Source organism: Microcebus murinus, chromosome 11 (assembly GCF_040939455.1).
Source record: "Microcebus murinus isolate Inina chromosome 11, M.murinus_Inina_mat1.0, whole genome shotgun sequence".
NCBI lineage: Eukaryota > Metazoa > Chordata > Mammalia > Primates > Cheirogaleidae > Microcebus > Microcebus murinus.
In genome coordinates, this window is record NC_134114.1 from 86,246,379 (window position 1) to 86,259,570 (window position 13,192).

Consider the following 13,192-nt stretch of genomic DNA (forward strand, 5'->3'; position numbering starts at 1 on the left):
TTGAGGCTACTTACCAAAACTTATAGATAATTAAAATAAGCATACCAATGAATTAGTAAAAAACTGACCATGGAAGAATTGTAAGTTTCTCATTTTCTCTTATGTTGACTTTCATCCTTTCTAGAACCTCCAGTCATTGATGTTGGTCTCTGTGTCCATCCCTCCTTATTCTACCTTTAGGTAGTTAAGATATTTATTGGAGACCAGTTACTGACACAGTACTGAAGTGAAATATGAAAGTAACATTTGTTAAGCACTGTCTCTTTCAGTCTTATCACTAGATCTCCTTAACAATGGTGAAATTGAGGCTCAGAAAGTATAAGTAATTTTTCTGGGGTTGCAGAGCTAATCAGTTGTGTTATGTCAGAATCAAACCTAGATCCACTTGACTCTAGATTCTAGAGTACAGACAACTAAGTCCTGCACCTTAGTGCTTTCTGTAGATCATTTCTGTTGAGAGAATCAAAAGGGGAAAATTGATTATTCTCTTTCTGGAGAAGTTGAAAAGTAACTTTTAGAGACAACTTGCATGAAATCCAGAACAACATGAGAATAATTGCCAGGTAATACATCAACGTATATAAAATGGCTTACTGGGACCACAGAAGATACGGGCTCAGTTGTGAGAAAGCATGTGAAAAGGGTTAAGATTCTAATTATGTCTTAAGAGCAGAACGTGGATTTATTATAATTTTACATTTCACTGGATCCTGGTGGATATCCTAGAACTTTTGATCAGTAGATAAAGCTCTTCTCTAAGTCAAAAGAGGAGGATTTCAGAAACTCATTGTTTTAGCAAATGACAAGAATTCTTTCAAAAATCAGTACAGCTGCAGTTTGTAGAGAGCCTACCAATATTGACTTTGCTCTACTCTGCCATTCCTTACCAACTTCCCTTCTTCCTCTTCTGCATCTAATTTTTCCGTTTTCTACCACATTATCATTTTCTTCATGTACTTGACATGGGTCCATGGAATACTTTTATTACTTATGCATGGGGAAACTTTTGCAAGGGTTAGCCTAGTGGGTGTTGCTTCATAAGAATCATATAATGTTGATATTATTTTTATTTTTTTTGTAGATGAGAAAACTGAAGTTTAGAATGATTAAGTATATTGCTCCAAACCATTCAGCTAGTAAGTGGTCAAGCCAGAAATTAAATCCAGGCTTCTCTGGCTCCAAAATGTGTGTGTGTTTCCTATGAGTCACACTACCAGATATTTAGAGCAGTTGGTTGATATTTAAAAGTCATGAACAAAAGCCACTTACCCAGAAATAACTCTGCCACTCAATGGTTATTGTGCTTTAAATTCCAATATTTGAGATGCATTCCTTTTAAATTGTTGGCTGTTCTCTCCATAAAGTGTTTAAGTTAGTATTTTTTTCTTTTATAGATCTTTACATAGCACTTTAATCTATATTAAATTAAATGTAGTCATATGTTCAGCTGCTTAAATAACAAGATCCAACTGACAGTGGCTTAAACAAATGGGGTAGGTGGCTGCTGGCTCAGTGGCTTAAGATATCAGGGCTGGAATTACTGTGATTCTTTTGGCCTTCTTGTGTGATCACAAGATGGCTGCTGCAGATCCAGGGATGGAGGAAAGGAAGGAAAAGGGCCATATCAGCCATGTCTGTCTTTTATAACCCCCCCAAAGCAAAGACATTCTACTGAGCTCTTCAGTGACATTTTGCTTATGACTTCAATTCAGGACTGCATCACATGGCTACACATAATTGCAAAGGAGTCTCTCTGGCAAGAGAGAAGAATGGGAATGGTACTGGGTTAGTCACCTACTGATGTTGCTTGCAACATGTGATGTGTGTTCATTTCATCATTACAACTACTTTCCAAGATAGCAAAGGACATTATCTTCATTTTAGAGATGATGGAAGTAAGGTTAATACAGTTTTGAAGGACTTCCCAAAGTCATATAACAAGTTGATCGCATATCTAGGCTCTGAGCCTTGGTTTCCTGCATTCTAACAAGTTTTATTTTCTCCATACTTTTCTCCCACAGCAGAGTTGGCAATGAAGTGATTAATACTTTACTGCATTAGTTTTCAAATTCTTCCTCCTTGGATGCAGAGAAATTTGAGGGCAGCATGAGTGCACAGGGCTACTGGAATGAGCATGAGGCTCCAAAAGAGAGAAAAGGCTGCAGGATGGATGGGGAAGGTACAACAAACTTCAGTTTTGCTGGTTGCCTCTGAGTTTTTCTCAGGGCTGGTGAATCCTGAATGTAAATCTTCTGTTCTTTTCCTCATGTAGTTTTCAGCTAAGAATCATGAAGGAAATCTCAATGAGAGAAATTGAAAAGCCTTCTGTCCCCATCTGTTTGTCTTTTGACCTAGTTTGTAACTGGCAGTTGTGGTCTACCTTTCTTGTTGATTGAGTCCTGCCAGTGGGTTGCCTCTATAGTGTTTTTTTCCCCTCCCACTCTGTTTCATCCAAATGCTAGTTTCTAAGGAATGGGTTCTTTTTTAATGAACACATTTCTATGCATTTTTGTTTGGGGCCATTATCCCAAAATGTCCTAAAAGTGAACTTGGGGAAGTTCACGGTCATGGGTTATATGAAGGTTCCAGTGGGTTAGGCACTGTGTTCTATAATGTATTATAGCTTCCTCTGATATTCCTCTGTATTCCCTCAGCATCTTCTTCACTCCTCTGTTATAGCACTTTCCAAAGGCACACATTTAAATATAAAGCCTTCATTTATACTGCTCTTCTTCATCAAACACTGAGAGGCTTTTTAATTTTTGTACCCATGGAACTTTACAAATAGAAGCATTCAGTAAGTGAATGGAAGAAAAAACCAAAACCTTGGTTTTAGTGACTATTTGGTTTAAAGGTTAACCAAGAAATCTTATTTATTTTTGTTCCTATTGTTGACAACAGTTATGTAATGTAATGGCTCAAAGTTTTGTCTTAGTAAGCAGAATATTTTGGATATAAATTGGATCCATGTGCTTAGTTGTGTACACTGTCATTTAGAATGTCAGTCATTACTTTCTAGTTTTGCAGCTTTGCTCACATAGAGTTATTTGCTAGAATGTATTTGGATGTCTAATGACCTCATTCATTCTCATTCTTCCTTCTTCTTTTTTTAACAATAATATTGCCTAGTTTTTATTACTAATTAATTTGAATTTATTTATTCATGTGGTTCCATAATAAAAGTATTCAATGTTATATAATTAAAAGTCACCCTTCCTTTTGTGGTTTCCAGCCACTCAGTTCACCTCCCTTAAGCTTTTTGTTGATTTCTGGAGTATTCTTTCATAGATCTTTTTTGCACATACAAATACTTGTTCTTTTTTTTTAACAAAACTGCACAAATAGTAGCCTATATTTTGCTACTCAGTACTAAAAACGCTGCTCTCTTTAGTAGCATATAACAAGTTTCCTTGTCTTTTTTCAATGGCATACTATTCCATTTTGTGGACATCTGTAATTTGTTTACCCCATTTCCCTATTAGATGATTTAGATTATTTGAGGTTTTTTGCTAATGTACAAGCAGTGCTGCAACAAATAATCATTTACATTCACTATTTTTCACACATGTGACTATATCAAGATGACAAATTTCACTCTAAGGAAATGGAATTGCATAGTCAAAGAGGATGTGCATTTATAACCTGGTAAATTGCTCTGCTTAGGGGTCGTAACCAATTCACACTTTCGCCTGCAATGTATGCAAGCATTATTCCCTCACACATTCACTAGTATAGCACTTATACAACTTTGGGATCCTTTTCAATCTGACAGGTCAAAAATGGTATCTCATTTTCCTCTTACGATTGAGATTAGGCATCTTTTTTTATAGGTTTAGGAGCCATTTTTATTTTATTTTCTATGACCTGATGCTTGTATCCTTTGCTCATTTTTCTGTTGCACTGCTTGGCTCTTTCTTAAGAATGTGTACAGACTTTTATATATTAGGAAAATTAGTCATTTGCGATAGGAGTTGTGAGCATTTTCTCCATGGTTTGGAGTTTGCCTTTTTCACTCTCTTTATTGTGGTTTTGGCCAGCTGTAGAAAACAAAAGTTTAATGAAGTCAAATGTATCGGTGTTTTCTTTTAAGGCTCCAGGGTTTACATTAGACTTTAAAAAGGCTCTTCTTTCTATGAGGTTACATTATAATTGTTACATGGTTTCTTTTAGTACATTAGTAGTTTCATTTTCATATCTAGATCTTACACACACTTGGGATTTTTCTTGGTTTATTGGGTGTGAAGCATGGATTCAACTTTACTTTTCTGCAGATGGCTACCTAGTTGTCTCTAAATCATTTTTCAGTGAACTCTGTGTTCCCCACTGATTGAAGAGTCTACCTTTGTAATATTATGAATGTCCCAGTGTATTGGGTCTATTTTGGTCTCTCTGTTCTGTTCCATTGGACTCTCAGTTATATTATGTGCCAGTTTCACATGCTTTTTAATTATTAATTTGTTTTAAAATCTATTGCTTCTGTTTCTTCCTTGCTACTCTTCCTTTTCAGAATTTTCCTGGCTCTTCTACTCATATTTACCTTCTTAACAAATGCATGGCTAATATTATTTTATTTAGTGTGTATTATTTTAAGCCCCAGTTTTGCACTGAGTAGTGCTCGGGATTATTTTCTAGGAAGGAAACCCAGAATGTATAAGACACTGTCCCAGACTCCAAGAGCTTGCGGCCTCCTTGAGGAGGAGAAGCACATACAGAGGCTGGTTAGGGCTTCTACAGCTGAGCTCCTTCCAGAGCCAGCAGGTGACTCGATGTTGCAGCAGGCTCCTCCCACTAAACTCCAGACCAGGGGTCCTCAAACTATGGCCCTGGGCCACATGCGGCCCGCTGAGGACATTTATCCAAACGCTGGGTGTTTTTCTGCAGCTGCCTGTCCTGCTTAGCAACCGACCCTTCCCAGGCCCACACTGCGCATGTGTGGAATGTGCGCCGCTCTCTCCAACGGCCCTCCAATGGTCTGAGGGACAGTGAACTGGACCCCTGTTTTTTTTTTTTTTTTTGAGACAGAGTCTCACTTTGTTGCCCAGGCTAGAGTGAGTGCCATGGCATCAGCCTAGCTCACAGCAACCTCAGACTCCTGGGCTCAAGCGATCCTGCTGCCCCAGCCTCCCGAGTGGCTGGGACTACAGGCATGCGCCACCATGCCCGGTTAATTTTTTCTATGTATATTAGTTGGTCAATTAATTTCTTTCTATTTATAGTAGAGACGGGGTCTCGCTCTTGCTCAGGCTGGTTTCGAACTCCTGACCTCTAGCAATCCTCCCTCCTCGGCCTCCCAGAGTGCTAGGATTACAGGCGTGAGCCATGGTGCCCGGCCTGGCCCCCTGTTTAAAAAGTTTGAGGACCCCTGCTCCAGACCCTCTTCACTGAGGACTCTCACTGCCAATTAATCTTAGATAATGAGCATGACGTATTAATGTATCGTGTTTTGGTTTTCTGAGCAAATATAAAACAGTTGCACTGGAAAGTTCCCGCTTGTGGTGGGATGTGTTCTTAGGGCATATGTTGTGTTGTGCCTGTAAGTGACTGTAGACCTCTGGCCAAGACCGTTCAACCACAGCTATGGAAATAAAGTAGATTAAACTGTTGTATCTTTGCCCTAAAATCTATCTTCCCTTAAAAACATCAGAATACACCAGGGGATTGGACATTTCGGGGGGAGGGAGGGGGCAGGAGCAATATTTGTAACCCTAACAATATTCGTACCTCCATAATATGATGAAATAAAAAATAAATAAATAAATAAAAAACATCAGAATAAAAAATGAAGTTAGAGATGTTTTGACATTATTCCTCCAGGTTACTTTAACTCCCTTACAAGTGAGCTTAAAACAAATCATGTATATTATAGTAATTATATGGAATGTAGTGGAAATATTTCTGCAGTTGAATTTTAATACTTGACACTAGGTGATGTTTAGAATGTTTGCATTTCCTATAGACTATTGAGCTCATTAGCATGGCTCTAAACCTGGTAAATACTATTTTACATTTTATAGTTGACAGCCCTCACTCTTGACTGCTAGGACAACACTTTCTTTCCTCCTGCTTCATAGGCTGCTGCTTTTTAGATCTTACAGCTTGACCTTCGAACCACCCTCCACATTTGGGGTTCCTGTTGGCCTTGAGGACTGTCTTGTTCTCTTCACTTTCTCTAATTTTTCCTTTGATCTCATATAACCAACTCAAATTTGTGATGGCTCTCAAATTTGTTTCAATAGTCCTGACTTCTCCTCTGAGTGACTTGTACATCTTTCTGCCTACTTGGCATCTCTACTCTCAGATGTCAGTGACCAAAAGGGAACCTTTTCTTTCTCACTTCCGCCTCCCCCACTCAGGGAACACTCAAGAAACATCATCACCATCCACTGTGTTTCTCAGCATATAAATTCAGCCAACTTTTTATTGCTCTCACTTTCAGCCTGTCAGTAAGTTCTAGCAAAATCTTCAAACTGTATGTCCAGTGTACCCACTGCCTCCATTTCCATGACAACCCCCCAGTCCAGGTCATGGAAAAACTACAACCAATCAAACGCAGTAGAGCTTCCTAACTTGTTCCTTCCTTCCACACTTGCCTCTGTTGACTCTAGTTTCCCCAGAGCAGTCCAGATGAGCCCTTGAGGCTGTAAATCGGACCACGTCATTCCTTTGCCTAATCTCCTTCATTGGGTTCCCACTGCACTTGGAATGAAACTCCATCTTGATACTGTGGCCAACAAGAGCCTGCACATCTGGTGCCAGTTTGTCTCTTCAAACTCATCTCCTTTCACTCTGCCCCTTGATTATTATGTTTTAGCCACTCTGGTGTTCCTTTATTTCCTAAGCATGCTGCCATATTATAAAGCCCATGTCCTGTGCACGTGCTATTTCATCTGCCTGGAATGTTCTTCCCTGGTGGTCGGCATGACTGGCTTTTCTCTTACTGCAGGCCTTGCATTAAATGGTACTTCTCCAGAGGTCTTCTCTGATGACCACATCTGTCATCTCTAATTTATTTTTATCTCTTTTATCTCTTGTTTGTTCCCTTCATTGCAATGTCCAAGAACATAACTACTTTCTTTTATCAAATTGCTTTAAGTTTGCTTTCTTGACTTCGTCTTTTTTTCCTAGTGAAAGATTGCTGCAACAGGCAGACTCTCTGTCTGCTGTAAATGCTGTTGTATGGCTAGTATGTAGCACAATGCCTGACACATGATGAGAATTCAGTGCACTGGATATTTATTAAATAAATGAGTAAACAAATAAGCAACATTGTGGGTGGGAATTATGTAGAGAATAGGAGGAAATACTTCTTCCTCAACTTGAGCATTGAAATATATGCTATAATAAAATAAGACCCCAAATAAAACCATTTCAGATATTAAGACTCCCTCATAGTAAAAAGCAACTATGTAATAGGAAATTTTTCTTGGGAAGTTACCAAAGAAGACAGTTATCTGGACTTCCTATGGAATTACAAAATTATGCTGCTGCAATGACTTATTATTTAGTAGGATATGTTCTCTATACATTTGAAAAATGTCATAGATTTCACTTACATTTGCTTTAGTGTTCTCACCTTCTGTGAGCACATTTAATTGACATTAGGACCTATCCAGGAATTAGGGTCAGTCATCATTAGACGAGAAGAAACAAGGCAGTTCATTTATGTAGTATTTATTATCCTCTGCTGGTATATGTGGTTCCTATCCTTAAGGAGCCTAACAATAAGTAGGGGTGACAGTCTCATAAAGAAATCCTTTTTGTCCTTCGTAGCAGGATTCATAAAAGGCACATATAGGAATCTTGGTGGAAAAAAGGAGGGAGTTTTCAGATTTGGGTGGGGCATGGACTATATCCTAAAGGAGGTGATGTGGAATTTGGTCTTGAAGGAATACAAATTTGCTAGATGGAGACTTCCCAGGCCATGGGTCAGAATGTACAAAGACTCAGAAGCATGATTGGGGTCATCTTGTGTTCTGGGAGTTGCAACCATAGAGAAATGTAAAGAGACTAATTAGGCATTGAGGTTGGAAAGATGGGCAAAACCAGATTGCAGAATGCCTTGTATGCTACAAATGTAGATGAGACTTTACCCATCAGGCAGTGAGGGTCCTTTGAATAATTTTAATCTTGACAGTGATGGATTATATCATTTGCATTTTTAAAAGCTCATTAGAGAATGAAAGATGGTCTCCAGTAGGAAGAATGAGATCACCCAGGAAAGGTATAGAGTAGGAGAAGAGTCAGAGATGGACCCTAGCAGAGCAGGGACACTTTGAATGAGGAGAGAGAGACTGAGATCCTTCAGAGTGCCAACAGATGAAAAAAACAACATGTCACAGAAGCCAAGGAAAGAGATCTTATTTAAGAAGGAAGGAATGACAGGTCACATAAGATAAAAATTAAGAGGATTTGGTTTCATAATTAAGGTGTTTTCAGTGACCTTAACAAGAGTAGTGCTGGTTGGCTGATAGGGACAAGATCCACCCGGGGGATATTTGGGGCTGAAGAAGAAGCGATAAAACAAACACAGCCTAGGGCAGACAGAGCCAGCCTTGGTTCTCTTTGTTTTTGTTGTTTTGTTTTTAGTAAGTGGTAGAGATTTGACTTTGTGTACTCCACTGAGAGGGAAGAGGCACAGGAACTAGGCTGTCAGTGCAAGAGAACTGGCTGCTGGTGTAACATTGCTTTAGACTCATGAAACAAAAGAGAAGGGAAATAGGAAGAAAGGGTACAGATGTAGGTAAGTTTGTGGCTGCAGTTTAAAATAGAGGCTATTTTGTCTGATACTGGGGGGAAAGTGTGTGCTAAGAGAGAGGGCAACAGAGGTGTGACCCTTGAGGAGAAAGATGTTATGGAGGATGAGGAAGCAGTCACAGGGTGACACTGAAGGTCCACCTAAGCTGGAAGGCATGGGGATGGGAAAGGGTGACCCAGTCACCTGGACATCAGGTTCCAGATTGGGAGTTACCTGTGCAGGCCCACCAGAAGACAAAGGGTGAGGCTGCTGAGAATGGCAGTGAGATTATGGTTGAAGCGACGTGAGGCAATACAACCAGCCTAGTTAGGGAAGCGAGCAGAGGGCAATGAAAAGGGGCCTGGACAGAGAGAGTAGAGTGAGGTTAGAGGAGCAAGTGCATTGGGAGGGGTGAAAGGAGGTGTCAGTCCTGGGAGGCAGGTGGCTGTCATAAGCTATGTATCAGAACCGATACATGCAAATTGACACTGCTTTACCAGTTACCTGGGAAGGTACTGACCCTGCGTTTTTACTGCTGTTGCCCAGCATGGCATGGGGAATGCCTGTCTTGGAATTGTGCTTAGAATCTGCCACACAGCTTTTGACTATTCAGAAGCTTGGTGATTCTTAGTCCTTTTGGAGGTGGATTTGATTTTTGAAAACTGCTAAGTCATTCAGAGCCAAGTTTGGTGAAGAAAATAGACAATCAAGCTGGATAATACCATTTTTGGTAAGAATGGAAATGTGGATTTAAAGAACAGTACTTTTTTTTTTTTTTTATGTTACTTGTAATAGGCCCTGATAGTAATTTCCAAAGACAGCAATGACAGCATCTTTAGAATTTATTGAGCTTCTCAAAACAAAGGTCTTTCTAGTGTGTGGGACTCTCAGCATTGCATCATGGTTTGCACCCCTAGCTTCCTGCCCCTCAATGCCAGGAGCCCCCACAAATCCTTGTGGCCGACAGAAAAGTCACCACACTTTTCCAAATACCTCTGATTGTCTGTGGACCGCCAGAGCCTGGTGGACCTGTTTACAAAAAGCCAGGGAAGAGAGAGGAAGACATTCTTTTCTGTCTCTTTTACTCTATATTTATTTATTTATTTCCTTTTTAAAAAAAAAAAATTTATTGTGGCATGAGGAATGACAGAAATAGGAAAAAAGAAATCTTTGCTAAAGAAAGAAAGGTTGAAAACAAATTAATAATACAAGGATAGGCTATGGGAGAAGAGAAAAAAAGAGACAGAAAATAGAGTAGTCACAGGGAAGCTGGAAGAAATGTTTCTGCTACATTTGTCTGTGGTTTCTTGTGATTTTCTTTGAAACCAAGAATAAGATTTCCTGTAAGAACGCTCATGTGTTGTAGCATTATAGGGTATAACTGATTGCAGAGGCACCCTAAATAGATTTCACTGAGAATATAGTTAGAATTGTGTAAGGATTTAAATCCAGACTCAAAGAGGAGAACAAATTTTTGTCGAGCAAGTCCATTTGACTTCATCTGAGGGGGGTTTCGTTACTTATAGGTCCAAGCCCCTATTTAAAAATGATGTTGCTTACATGATTGTCCAGGAACATGGACTCCAAAATAATTTTAGCTCCTGAGTAGCAAGTTTTTAATTCTCATTTCTACAAGGTGAAGTGTTCTCATTTTGTACAAATACCCTTTTCCAAAAATAGTGTACCTGGCTAGCACTTAAAAGTTATAACCTTTAGCTTGCCTTGATTGCTAAAAGTCATCTGTTATGTATTTTTTAAAATCTGCATTAACACTTGTGGACCATTCATGCCATACTGAAGCTGATTTTCTACTTTATTTTTTCAGTTGTTCATGGTGGACAATGGAGCAGATGACTGGAGAATAGCCATGACTTATGAGCGTATTTTCTTCATCTGCTTGGAAATACTGGTGTGTGCTATTCATCCCATACCCGGGAATTATACGTTCACATGGACAGCCCGGCTTGCCTTCTCCTATGCCCCATCCACAACCACCGCTGATGTGGATATAATTTTATCTATACCAATGTTCTTAAGACTCTATCTGATTGCCAGAGTCATGCTTTTACATAGCAAACTTTTCACTGATGCCTCCTCTAGAAGCATTGGAGCACTTAATAAGATAAACTTCAATACACGTTTTGTTATGAAGACTTTAATGACTATATGCCCAGGAACTGTACTCTTGGTTTTTAGTATCTCATTATGGATAATTGCCGCATGGACTGTCCGAGCTTGTGAAAGGTAAGTTTGTTTGTTTTTTTCCTGAGAACATAATTTGCCATATGGTGTCTTCTAAAAGAAAGAAAACATTTTAGACTTGGGACATATAGTGTCTCACTCTTGAAAATTTTGGATTCTCTGACAGGCTTCTTTTAAATGATTGTGACAAAGCTTTTCTGAAGATTTTTGGACAGAATGAATGCCTTCTGAATGAAGGCAGAAGACAGAATGAATGATTGCGTATGTTTTCCTTTCTAATTTGATCAGTTTTTAATAGAGGACTGCCTTTATAATGTGTGTCAAAATTCGGAGACCTGGAAATTGTACAGGAGACTTCTGTTGGAAATGTTAGTTTAATGGTAATACCAAGTCATTTTTGTGTCTGATTGGTTATAAGCATTGTTTGTTATTGAGGCAGAAATCCAGTGAAAAGCTGTTGGTGCAAAATATTGAACTTTAGCAAATCTCTTAAGTGGTTTGTGGATTTTAGTGCCTATTTGTAATAGTGTTCACATGATTACCTGATTGGGAGCTTATGGGTATATGTGTTAGTTTTTCATCAAACTTTCAACAATTAATGAAAAGAGACACTGTGTACTTATTGTCCTAAGACCTCTGGTGGTTTAGAGAGACATATGCTCAGGTTTCAAGAGCTCTTAATGTTCAGTGCTGTTAATCTTTTGTGTCATTAATAATGTTAACTTTGCCATTTAACAAACAAATAGAAGTAGATCTATCACATAAACAGAGCTATATCATAATGGGGTGGAGAGTACTCTCACATGATCTTGGTTAAGAAAATTCAAGTTGAAATTAGGAGTAGAAAGATAGGAATTATTTAGAAGTTTTTAGGACTGTTGAAGGTTCAGATGTTGGTCTTTGTAGTAATCAGGTTTTTAAAACATTAGCTTTTTTGTGTAGAGACAAGTTTCTTCTTTTTCTTTTATTTTTAGTTGACACATAATAATTGTACATATTTATGGGATACAGAGTGGTATTTCAATAAGTGTGTAGAGTGTATAATGTTCAAATCAGTGTAATCAGCATATCCATCACCTTAAATGTTTATCATACCTTTGTCTTGTGAAGTCAAAGTTATACACTGAACTAGTTTAAAGAAGGAAAAAAATCTGTATGAGAGTTGCTGCAAAGAAAAAAAGTGAACCCACAGCCTACCCATCCCATTCCTGCTTTCTAAAAGAAATCACTTTAAATTCTTTTAAACATATCTTCAATCATTGCTTTTATATTTCTAAGTAAAGTAGCTTATATTGCTGCGTGTGAATTTTTGTTTGTTTGTTTTAGAGCTATCTGTTGACTTCCTACTATGAAAATTAGGGTTTCTGTTTTCTCCTCCTTACACAAACATACCCCTTTCACAATTCTACCTCCTTTCCAGAGTGATTTCTATCTTCTCATCCTCCCAGGGTTATATAAACCCCAATAGTCTATGGTGCCTGTTTACATTGATATGATTATGTAACTGCATTTGTAGCTGAACAATATAGTATATTATAATCATTTGTCCTCTTTTTATTTTCTCTGGAAGTAACAATTGCCTCATTTTTTATTTGCTCAGATTCCTGTATATTTACCACTAAATCATCTCTAAATTCTCCCACATTCTATAAATATCCTTCTTCTCTATTCAAATATATTAAGCAATCTATCAATTTCACCTTGAAGAGATGACTCTTAGAACAGTCTCACCTGCTTCTCCTTCATGTTGGAGATTTTCTTTGCCTTTTTTTTTTTTTTTATGTTGAGTAGCCTTTCTTGAACTCTTTTCCTACTCTTTCTTTGTTTATTCCTTTATGTGGTAGAAGCCATCTTGCAGTAGTTTCAAAGAAAAGATAGTGTGTGAGAAAGATTTTTTTGAGGCCTTGCAGATACGGGCTTCTGTAGTCTTCTCTGATGCTTAATTGGAAATATGATTGGATATAAAACTCTGGATTAGAAATCACTTTTCTTCAGAATGTTGAAGGCTTCATTTTCCTCTGTCATCCAGGGTCCAGCAGCCTGATGCCATTCTCATTTTTTATCCTTTTTCTTTTTCTGGAAGCCTTTAAGGATTGGTATTCTAAAATTACACAGGGACGTGTCTTGGTGTAAATCTATTTTAATCTATGATACTGGGAATGTAGTGGGCCTGGTTCAATCTTGGAATGCATGTCCTTCAGTTCTTGGAAATTTTTTTGAATTATTTATTGATTTTTATTTCTGTGTATATAATGG

At 38.3% G+C, this 13,192-nt stretch overlaps 1 protein-coding gene across 1 annotated transcript in view; it reads left to right on the forward strand.

Moving 5' to 3' along the window:
* Positions 1 to 13,192, forward strand: part of KCNN2 (potassium calcium-activated channel subfamily N member 2) — a 146,648-nt gene that overhangs the window by 28,265 nt on the left and 105,191 nt on the right. Inside the window, exon 3 of the mRNA XM_012763736.2 lies at positions 10,560 to 10,978. Within this exon, the coding sequence (XP_012619190.2) occupies positions 10,560 to 10,978 (419 nt within the window). The remainder of the gene's footprint in view (positions 1 to 10,559; positions 10,979 to 13,192) is intronic.